The sequence below is a fragment of the Oncorhynchus tshawytscha genome, linkage group LG05, assembly GCF_018296145.1.
Source record: "Oncorhynchus tshawytscha isolate Ot180627B linkage group LG05, Otsh_v2.0, whole genome shotgun sequence".
Lineage (NCBI taxonomy): Eukaryota > Metazoa > Chordata > Actinopteri > Salmoniformes > Salmonidae > Oncorhynchus > Oncorhynchus tshawytscha.
Genome location: NC_056433.1, coordinates 30,856,885 through 30,869,335, shown reverse-complemented (window position 1 = coordinate 30,869,335; position 12,451 = coordinate 30,856,885). Strand labels below are relative to the sequence as shown.

Below are 12,451 nucleotides of genomic sequence, written 5' to 3'. Positions count from 1 at the left end.
CATCGGAAGAAGAGGAATCGTCAGACCAAAATGCAGAGGGATACGTGTTCATCTTTATTTTAAGGAACTGAACACTGAATACAAAAATAACAAAAGGAAAACCCGAAACAGTCCTGCAAGGTGACACAAACACTAAACAGAAATACAACTACCCACACCTAAAAGTGGAAAAACAGGCTACCTAAATCAGAGACAACGATAGACAGCTGTCCCTGATTGAGAACCATTCCCCGGCCGAAACATAGAAATACAAAAACCTAGGCATACAAACATAGAACACCCACCCACATCACACCCTGACCAAACAAAAATAGAAACATACAAAGCAATCTACGGTCAGGGCGTGACAAACGCCTAAAATGTACATTTAAAAAAATGAACACTTGTCAAGCACAATGGGTATTATCTGAATGAGCTCCGGCCCCAAACCATACCTAATTTGGACGGACTAAATCTGAAGCCTTCATAGACATCTATGTTTTACAAGTTTGGACAGCACAGTACAGTAAAGCACCGTACAGAACAGTAGAGCACAGTACAGTACAGTAGAGCACATTACAGTACAGTAAAGCACCGTACAGTACAGTAGAGCACCGTGCAGTACAGTAGAGCACAGTACAGTACAGTAAAGCACTGTACAGTACAGTAGAGCACCGTGCAGTACAGTAGAGCACAGTACAGTAAAGCACCGTACAGTACAGTAGAGCACCGTGCAGTACAGTAGAGCACAGTACAGTAAAGCACCGTACAGAACAGTAGAGCACAGTACAGTACAGTAGAGCACATTACAGTACAGTAAAGCACCATACAGTACAGTAGAGCACCGTGCAGTACAGTAGAGCACAGTACAGTACAGTAAAGCACTGTACAGTACAGTAGAGCACCGTGCAGTACAGTAGAGCACAGTACAGTACAGTAAAGCACTGTATAGTACAGTAGAGCACCGTGCAGTACAGTAGAGCACAGTACACTAAAGCATCGTACAGTACAGTAGAGCAGAGTAGAGTTTAGTTCAGTACAGTAAAGTCCAGTTTAGTTCAGTAGAAGTTTAGTACAGTAAAGTACAATATAGTAAATTATACTCACTCTACTTTTCTGTACATTACTGTACTGTACCAAATCTGAACAAGGCATAGAAATCTATCTTACATTGGGCCAAATAGAGGCAGGTCCGGACTGGACCAAATCTGAACCATACAGACTTCTATAATGAGTTGATATTTGGTCTAATCCGGATGGAGAAACCACATCTGTGGAGTTGAAATCAAGGCCAGGGCAGATCTTTTCAAAGCCCATGGACTTCAGCATTGGATGTTGGATGTTGGGAGGGTCATCACTAGGATGTGTGATTCTGGGTGTGTGAACTGTCACCCTCACCTAAAATCACACTGATTAATAAAATACATGGATGTGTAAGTAAAATGTTGTCAAGGTCTCCATTCAGTTTGTCGCGTGCGCCGGGGACTCATTCCAGACACGACTGATTTGACGTTTTTGAAGTGAGTGAGCGGTCAGGCTTGAAGAGTTGACCCAGTTCCCGCCATGGTGCGCGGTACACACCATAGTCCATAGTCCCCATACTCATATAGGCTAGGTGTGTTCATGAATCATGTATTGATCAAATCCAAACAGAAGCGGGAGGATTAGCCGTTTTTCCCCCATAAAAAAAAAACAAAGGGAATTATACACCACGGAAGCGTGCAGTCAGACTAAAAATAGAAGCGAGGTTTTTGCCTCGGGATGCAGTTGCATTTTTACAGGTCAGACTGTGATCTTCGCTTGAGCTTCTGAGGATGGAAACGCAGTAGGCCTACCTAGTCCTTACATCTCCTGGTCATTACTATTTCATACGAAGCGGGCATAATGCCCAAACACCTCGTAGACTAAAAGTGCCTTTTCATCACCCAATATAATATGATCCATAGACGGTGTGACACCAAGCATATGACTTGGGAAAATTGGAGTGGCATTACCGACGCATTGCTTAAAGCCTATCTGTTTCTCTGAGTCTTCATAGAGAAATCAATAGTGGTCTCCAAAAGAATGAATCTGGAATCCACACTACTACCATGGCAGACGGCCAGCTGAGTGATGTGTGCGGTTTAAACGGCCCCCGCATTCTGCCGCGCACGGCCAGCTATCTAGGTGTCTTAATCGCTCGGCTCTCCACTTCTCTCGCCTAGCTCTACTCTTCTTCCTCATTCCCTCCCTCCCTCCGTCTCCTCATCCTCCTCCTCCTCATACCCTCCCCCTAAGTTCGATGTGATCGGCTCTTGGCCCTGCCGTGAGTTCTCAGTGCGGGCGACAGCGCTGCTGAACATGGCGTCAGACGGGATGATTTTAACAAACCACGACCACCAAATCCGTGTCGGAGTCTTGACAGGTAAATGCAAAATTGCATTGAGTGATTCCTATTTCTCTGTGACAATGTGAATTAATTTCAGTTGACTGTCCGTTGGGGTGCCTCTCGCGGGCGTCTCATAGGCTACATGACGGTTGATTTTGCGTGTCGGCTCTCTCCATCTCTGGCTGATTTTGCAGTTCTCCGCGGCTGGTCAGCGCCTTGCGCCTTGAAGCCCCCTTATTTTCACAGGACTAATTGATTTAACACATCCTTGCATGCGACGGAAGATGACAATGTAGCCTACATTCATACAAACCTGTTCGGTATCATTCGTTGCCATGGCGTTCGCGAGGCGGTTTTTCTCGGTGAGGGGCTCAGTTTTGTGTGTTGAATTATTCATAGTCCGTATCTGCTTCTGCTTGTCAAATCTGAAAATGACAGCTGACGGTGTGCGGAGCTAAACATGCTTGCGTTGTATGTTTTTCGTTATTGACACGCGGTTGGCCACAGCATTTCTCCAAATGTAGCCCATGACAGTTGCTGATGATACGTTTATGTATTTAAGCGCACAGAAATGCCCGTGTTAATTGCGGAATACATGGCAAAGCAGGCGCAATGAATGATATGTGACTGATTTGTGAATGACATCGCTAATTGAAGCGGCTGGTTAACGTGACTGAGGCTCTGCTGGTTTCGTGAGCGGAATACGAGTCGACTTAGGCTACCGATCGGAAAACGATATAAAGGCTTCAAACTGTTATACACAAGACATTGAAAATGGCTATTTCTATGTGTTTTTAGGCATGTTTGCTTTGTCATGTTTCTTATTCAGAACTGTGATGTTGAACAAGGCGAATAGTCGTGCGGTGTCATGAGAGGAAAGCAAATGAAAGATACATGTAACCAGCGACGGTTAATATTGACAAATACAGGCTTGCCGCTGCTGTAGCGATGCTGTTGAATTGGGGAAAGTGTCGGATGAGAAAACGAGTAATGGAGGGGGCTGGATGATTCAATTCATCATGAACGCCATGTATTCGTGATCGCCTATGACATCCTCCCTTATGGTAAATCCGGTTGAAAGATGGTATTGTGTAGCAATGGAGGAATGACTAGATCCTGAAATCTGCTAGGGAAACCCCGCCCCCCCCCTCCTCCTCCCCTCACGCGTAGAGAGAGAAGGAGCGAGCGCTAGTGAGGGCTTCAGCGCTGTCCGTGGTGCTGAAACAGCGTCAGTCACAAATGAGTGGGATGGTAAATACACTGCCAGAAAGCGAGTTTCACCACGTTGATAAGCATTCAGGCATAATGTCAACCGAAACAGAGCCAATTCTATGTATGTAGCGTTAGTCCCTCGAATCCTTGTCTCCCCCCAGCCAGTGTGGTGACAGATTGCTAGTTTGATTTTGAGGTGCTATGCTGACTTTTCCTGCAAATATATGCTGATTTCGGCGACGCAGAAACGCAACCCACTTCTTATTTGCATTTCTGTTCCTTTTTGCGGCTCTTTTTCTTTCCCTCTTGGGGTTGGAATGGGGAGGTATGTTGGGAATTCAAAACCCGTTTTCAGGGGTTTAAAAAAACAGTGACCATGCAGACATATGAAACGTTCACTGTATATTTAGTTGTTCTGAATCTATGTCCAAAATATCTTTAGTCTATGCCTATAACACCACACTAACCACACAGTGTCATCTCTAATCTATAATAGCACCATCGTTAGTCCTGCTGCAACACGCAGCTCTGTGCTCAGCATTCTAATGCCCCCCTCCCCTCAATCTCCACATCTGGCCTCATGAGAAGGTCAGGGGTCAACCCTCCACCCCTTCTCCATAGCCACGGGGGGATTAGATGAGTTGACCCTCCTCCTCCTTCATCAGTGGCCTGACAGGTGATGTGGTGACAGCAGGGCCCAGGGGAGAGCAGGGGAGAAGGGGGATATAACTGGCCGGCCACACTGCTCAGGCCAGGGATGGAGGGTTGGAGTGAAGTTGATCTCAAACCTCTATGATGGTGTCTTTAGATATATATATAGACTTAGGAATCTAAAGGCTGTATAGATCCAATGTATAATGGTTTATTCAATGTAGAAGTAGGATTAAGAATGTAGATCTGCGCACTCTATGCAAACGATAGCCGGGGAGGACAAGGCTCAAGCCGGCCAAAGGAGGGATGGAGGGGTGCATATCTCAAACCTCTATGGTGGTTTGTTTGGACGTATTGTTAGGTATTTGCTCTAGGTTGCCTTTGGATATACATTACACACATTAAGGTGTATAGTAAGGATGTGTGGATATGCATGCAACGACTTGTTTGTGTAAAATCTGAAGGGAAAAAATGATTAGGGTGAACTAACATGAATGACTGACACCTGTCAAATATGTAATCCTACAAATGTGAGCATTAAAACACTTCTCATGCTGTGATTGTTTTTTTGCCTCATTGCATATGTTTCAATGTGTATCGAGAGAGTGTGTTTGTATATGTGTGTGTGCGTGTGTGTGTGTGTGCGTGCGTGTGTGTTAGTGTTGTTTTAATTGTGTCTCTATCTGGGCCTGCCTGAGGGTGTGGACAACACCATTCTCTAACACGCTCTCCTAGCTAACCGTTCTCCTGTCCTGTGTGTTTGTGTGTCTCCCTCCACCTTCCTAATGACTCCCTCTGCACCCCCCCACACACACACACACACACACACACAAACACATAATACAGCTCCCCAACAGCCTGTGTGACCTCACTGTGTTGTGGTGCTCCTAGGGGGAGATGGATACACCATGCAGAGAGTGTGTGTTCTCTGGACCTCTGTGTTCTGACGTTGCAAGCATGGGCCAGACTCTGTCACGTTAGATGTATTACACACACCCGGCTTCACACAACTGTGTGTGTGTGTGTGTGTGTGTGTGTGTGTGTGTGTGTGTGTGTGTGTGTGTGTGTGTGTGTGTGTGTGTGTGTGTGTGTGCATGAGTGAGTGTGAGTGTGAGTGTGTGTTTGTTCATCAGCATGCATGTGTATGTTCTCTCTGTCTTTGTGCACTAACAGTGAGCTCTGGTTGAAACAAAAAACCCTGGTCCCAAATATAGCTACTGTACGCATAGATCCCATGAACACAGTGAAACAGCTCAGTGCAAAATCCATTCAATGGCTTTAAATCACACATACTCACAAATTGACAGAAATATACACACAAACAGACAGACCGACACACACACACACACACACACACACACACAAACACACACACACACACAGATACACACATACTCACAAATTGACAGATACATACACACACGTTGACAGACACACACACACACACACACACACACACACACACACACACACACACACACACACACACACACACACACACACACACACAAACGAATACACACACACACACACACACATGCTGTTGACTAGACAGACATGGACAGTATGCACTCAGTAGCAACCTGCCAATGGGAACGAGGCCTGGGTCGGAAATCTCCTCTCTGCGGCAGACAACACACATTCTCCATCTCTTGCTCTCTTTTCTTCACTCATTTTTTCCCTCAGCTGTAGAAACTGATAGAAGCTCAGAGAGAGAGAGAGAAAGAGAGATGTGTGGGCGGCGCTCCAGCTCCAAACTTACATGTCAGAAAGACATGAATCGACACCAGACGCCCCAATATTTAGCGTCGCTCGCAAATGGTGAAATAGAGTTGTATTTTTATATATTTTTGGACGGCCTTTATTCGTGTGTTACTGTCCGTTTGTGGTCTAATGTGATTCTTCATTATGATTTCTTCACGGCAGTCTAGAGGGAGATGGAGGGAGGGAAGGAGGGAGAGAAGGGGGACTGGTAAGGGCAGGTGGGGAGGGAGAAGGCAGGCAGGCTCTGTGGGATTTCCCCTCTTAAAGGGGCTACCACCACCTTTCCGTAGGGAGGACACAAAGGGAGGCTTTGAGGTCTAGAAGTCAGACTGGTGATGGTGAGGCAATGTAGGGAATAGAGGGTTTCATATTTTTCAGTTGCTTACTCTGTGTGTGTCTGTGTGCGTGTTTGTGCACTTTGCCGACATTTGCATCGCTGTGTGCGTGTGTGTGTGTGTGCATAGCTGCATGCTTGTGTGCATATATGTGAGTGTGTGATACAATGTGTCTATGTGCATGTGTGTGCCTGTACACACATTAGTGTGCGGAGGGTCAATGCAAGAACTATCTAATCTCTTTTTCCACATAATTTAACCTCTGGAGGTTGTCCCAAGCTCACCTTAACCACTACAGACCCAGACCTTGTAAGCAATGAGGCATGCTGGGAACAGGAAACCGAAGAGGCGGCCAGTCAGTCAGCGAGCGGCCTGGATGGCTTACGTGGCAGACTGTCCTGCCCAGAATTAGGAGACTCTGTCATTTGTCACTGAATGAGGTTGGGTAGCTGCCAAGTTATATAGCAATCTCCTCTCCAAGTCTGCGGTGAACGGTGACACATGGGGCTGGACGTCTGCTCTGTGATAATAACACCCATGCTCTTTCTGTAGCGATTGGCTGGGCTGGCCTATTTATTTTTATTTAAATAGGGGAGCCCACTGAGACCAGGGTGTCATTTCCATTGGTGCCCTGAAAACAACAGTTCAAGCATGATCACTACAAATTTACAGTTACAACATTTCAATTAAATGACATTACATTCAAAAGGGCAGTAGAAACAAATAGATGCAATAAGTCAAAACAGGTGTAGTTTTCATTGGTCACATTTTTTAGCAGAGCTCTAAATTAACTTTTTGGGACCAACAAATCAAGTTTCAAAGTGGCCTGTAGGTCATTCCAGGACTGAGGGGCACAGAAACTGAAAACGGTCTTCCCTAACTCAGAGGAGACCTGTGGAACCTCTAGAACCAACCTGTCTTGAGAGGGATTCTTATAACTACTAGACACATTTCCAATTTAGAAGTCAGGTGATGCGGTATGTAAGTTTCTGGTGAAGTGCCAAATTTAACAATGTTGGGCCATTCTGGTCATTAGAGACGCCCAGCCAACAGAACTACAGAAGAGACAACGATGTGTATGTAAATGATCACCAGTGATACAACGCAAGGCTGAGTGATAGACTGAATCCAGAGGTTTTAACACAGAGGCTGAGTGATAGACTGAATCCAGAGGTTTTAACACAGAGGCTGATGTAGGTTTTAACACAGAAGCTGCAATTGAGTTGCCAATAGTCAATAATTGGGAGGAATGTTGCTTGAACAATCTTCCTCCTACTTTCAGAAGTGAGACAGGATTCATTTCGATACAGGAACTAATCTATGCTGGCAACTTTTTAGTCAGCTTATCGATGTGTGTTTTAAACGATAGCTGATCACCAATCCAAATAGTCTATCGGTAAATAGCCCACCCATTTTTACCTACCTCATCCCCATACTGTTTTTATTTATTTACTTTTCTGCTCTTTTGCACACCAATATCTCTACCTGTACATGACCATCTGATCATGTATCACTCCAGTGTTAATCTGCAAAATTGTAATTATTCGCCTACCTCCTCATGCCTTTTGCACACAATGTAAATAGACTCCCCTTTTTTTCTACTGTGTTATTGACTTGTTAATTGTTTACTCCATGTGTAACTCTGTGTTGTCTGTTCACACTGCTATGCTTTATCTTGGCCAGGTCGCAGTTGCAAATGAGAACTTGTTCTCAACTAGCCTACCAGGTTAAATAAAGGTGAAATAAAAAAATTAAATAAAAAATACCTAGATACTCAATTTGGGCTCCTCTCAAGGTGCAGATACGCAGGTCTTTAGGGTCAATTTTACAAGACCTGGACAGAAAACGTAAACTTGGTGTTATCAACAATTAGCACAAATTTAAGATCTGGGAGCGATTCTTGAAGTGAATCAAAGCCAAGCTGCACCGAGAGGGCAAGGGAATAAATAACTGTGTCCTCCACATAAAGATGTAAGCCCCAGTTCGTCTTATTAAGGGACAAACCAACATTATTCATGGAAATAGTGAACAGTAAAGGATCTAGTATCGAGCCTCGTGGCACTCATTTTGGTTATGTTAAGAGAGATTAGATTTGCATTGTCTGTTTACAGTAGATTTCACCTTGTCTTGTCCTGTGGCTATCTGTAAGGATAGCGCTAGACTCTAGGCTATGTGTCACAGGAGGTTGCTGTCACCGTAATTGGGGAGGACCCTCTCCCTCACTCTCCCTCTTTCCCTCTCTCTCCCTCTCTCTCTCTCCCTCTCTCTCTCTCACTCTCTCTTTCTCTCTCTTTCTCTCTCCCTCCCTCTCTCGCTCTCTCTCCCTCTCTCTCTCTTTCTTCCTCTCTCTCTCTCTCGCTCTCGCACTATCTCTCTCCCTCTCTTTTTGGTAAAGGAGCAGTGTAGATGTAAAGGCTATTTCTGGGAAACAGACAATAAAAATCTCATCTCTAGTGATCTCATCTCTCTCTATCTCTTAAGCGCATAGAAATCAACCATACTCAATGTAAATATATCTTAATTGGACGTTGAGTTTGGGAAGAGAGGCCAGCGTTATTTGGTGGATGAACACTCTGATTCACTCTCACCGGCTCTTGTAAACCCTCCAGAGAAGTGTGCTCCATCAAATCCATTCCCAGAGTTGGCTAGGTAGGTAAGGACATTGTTGGGAATTTAAGTTGGAACATGTCTCAACGTGTCTCAACTAACAATGCACTCTCATCACTTGTCATTTAAGGGAGAGTGTGATGGATAAGGGTTACGTTTGGCCTTCTGTATGTGAGAAAGCCCATGTCAGCACTGAATGCTAACAGTGTTGATACTAGGGATGGAACTTGAATGTGTTGAAGGTTAGCATTTGCATGAAGGGAGCTTGGGACTAGCCTTGGTCTAGGGAGGATAATCAAGACTGATACTGTGCTGGAAAGAACCATTTAAAAAGACAATATCTTAGCCAGAACAATACGGTTTGTGTTGGCATGGTAGTGTGAAAATGGTTCAAGTCTGGTCTAGAATGGGTCAGACCAGGTGCTCTCTTGTCTTATATGATAATTAAAGGATCAAGTCATGGTGTTATAAAGAAGTGTATGTTTAAAGTGATGAGTCACTCTATGGTCTGTCTGTACTGCCCTCCATCCCTACATCCTCATTCATCTCTTCTGGTTGCTGGTGTTAATCAGGGCATGGAGGGTAGCATCGATTCATCAGCTTCCGCGCGCCTCCTCACGTTTTTGTTGTTGCTGTTATCCTTCCACATCTAATAGAGCTCTGAAATATAGAGCCCTTTCGTGTTTCAAGTCTTGGGAGAGTGTTTTTGGCTAGCGTCTATCTCTCATGCCGTTTGCTATTCCTATGAAGTAGCCGTGAGATCTGCCGTCAATGTTTGGCTCGGTCAATATAGTGTCCTCCTGTCTTTTCTGACTGAGACGCTAACAGGGAGGACATTTCTTATTCGTACAACGTTTATGTATTTTTTTTCCTTGTGCATACGTTCATCGCATCATTATATTTTGTCGACTTTGATGCCGCACTCCAGTATCTGCTCCACAAGGATGTGTTTCCTTGGAGACTTGATACTTTCATGAAATTGCACGGATGAGATGTAGGAGACATGGTATGTTTCTATCACGTTGAAGCTGTTGTCTCCGATTCCTACAACGTCTTACAGAAAGAGTTATTGGAGCTCGTAAGGGATGATTAATCCAAAAACACACTACAATGTCACTGTGTGTAACTAATGGTGATGGATTGACAGTGTAGTATTGGACAGGATGTATAATTATTCTGTATTATGACGTATCGTTTTGTCCCAGGAATCAAACCCACTATCTAGGAGTTAGTGCTCTACCAACTGAGCTACAGAGGACCACACTAGTGCCTCTGTTAAATGGTATTTTCACAATGTTTGTATTCATTAGGGCATTAGTGTAGTAAAACGTTTTGAAAACGACAATGGGTGTTTTAACTTCGTCCCTCCCGCTTTCAGTCCTTGTTCTTCCGTTAACTGCCTAATGAACACAAACCAGGTCTTAGATCATCCAAGAGCATGTTTCCTCCACAGCACTGAGTAGACAATAATTATGCACAGAGGAACAGGCTAGCAGATAGCAGCCTCTGTCCATGACTATGCCACAAACACATGCACGCACGCACACACACACACACACACACACACACACACACACACACACACACACACACACACACACACACACACACACACACACACACACACACGCACACATGCGCACACACACACACACACACACACACACAGACACATACATACATACATACATACACACACACACACACACACACACACACACACACACACACACACACACACACACACACACACACACACACACACACACACACACACACACACACACACATAAATACATACATACATACATACATACACACACACACACACACACACACACACACACACACACACACACACAAACCTCAAGGTCAAACTGTGGAACTTGAAGTTGGATATTTCGCTCTCTCTCACATGAGCTCACACACACGCATGTACACACACACACACACACACACCTCCCTAATTAGCATACACTTTGCTGATATATTTAATAATAGCAGTTACATGTCAGCTCATGCTGAACTAAGTTAGCATGGTTGACCTTCAAGATGCAGTAGAACCTTTACTCCAAGAAATTACACTCACTCACACACACACACACACACACACACACACACACACACAGACACACACACAGCACTGACAGGAATTAGGAGATGATGATGAGACGAAGACAGTGGTCTTTTTGCTCAGATCTTCTCTGTGGTGTTGAAGCTATTAAATCTACCATTCGCTGCCTGCCTCATGCCTTCCACTTCTGCTGCTGGGATTCTGTATGGGAAGAAAGGCTGTTTTTCCGTATTCTGACATGAGTATTTTGTTTGTTGAGAGAGAGAGAGAGAGAGAGAGAGAGAGAGAGAGAGAGAGAGAGAGAGAGAGTGTGTCAACACATGCTAATGGAATGCATGTATTACAAATGTATAAGTCTAAGTAAGACAAACTAACTCATGTGTTTTTGACGTTCAGTCCAAAAATCTGCTGTCAAATAGTTACTTTATACTACGATAGCAGCAACTCTCACTAGCAAGACATAACATCACAGTAACAAGCTAATCACATCACAAACACAAGTCAAACATTCCTTGGACAAGAATAGCACCACTGTGAGTGGTACAAGCAGAGGCACAGTACAACAGTGTGACTTCTGGCTGTCACCATTGGCAACGGCTACTGTTTCCTCGTTGTCACTTTGCCAGGCTGTCCATTGGCTTGTCACTTGGCCAGACCCCTCCCCCTTGCTTTCTGAAGAGGTGGTCACAGGTGAGGTGTGATGCGACTGATCGATGTGTGACATTTCCGGAAATGGCACCTAGTCTCGTCTGAGTTGGGAGTATGTGATCACCTTGGGTATATTCAGAGAGGTGAAATGATCAGAACATTGCTGATAGAAATGTAATGAGTAGAACTGACATGATGCCCAATTCTGCATGACAGAATATCATATCTGTTCTACAAAATGCGTTTATATCTGAATGCTTTGTGATTTTTGCAACCTTCCCGAACAGACAGATTCCAGGAACGGCGCCTCGTCTTCCCTGAGTTGAAAGAATGTGCCCAGTTCAGTTCTCGCCTACCGAAATGACAGGTAGAACACAAATTCCCCAAAAGAAGTACCAGAATCCTTAGCATTTCTCTGGAAGAATCCAAATGGGCTGAACTGAACACACTGCTAAGAAACAAGAATGCATTGTGCTTCTATAAAGAACCTTTTTGGAGATGTATATAAAGTGAGACATTGAACACTTGTTGGTTTATAGCACCGTTTTGTTTTATCCTCCTTCAGTAATATTTGTCCTGTTGCAGTACTTCAACTCAAATAAATGACTTTTCCTGCAAAGTGTGTTTACACTACAGTCGCCATCGAATGAGCACAGTGATTGCCTGCATAATTTGCGAATATTTGACAGTAATTATATTGGTAATTTGCATGTTCATACATCATTTACATTGACATCAGTGTTGCTAATCAATTGCGGTCAATGGTGGTTGGTCGAAAATGTTTTCGGAATGTACATGTATGATGTGAGGACT

The 12,451-nt window shown here is 44.3% G+C and overlaps 1 protein-coding gene across 1 annotated transcript in view; it reads left to right on the top strand.

The window, feature by feature from the left end:
• Positions 1 to 2,261: 2,261 nt before the first annotated feature.
• Positions 2,262 to 12,451, top strand: part of LOC112247856 (gephyrin) — a 140,883-nt gene continuing 130,693 nt past the window's right edge. Inside the window, 1 exon segment of the mRNA XM_042321800.1 lies at positions 2,262 to 2,383. Coding sequence (XP_042177734.1) covers positions 2,320 to 2,383 — 64 coding nt within the window. The 5' untranslated portion in view covers positions 2,262 to 2,319.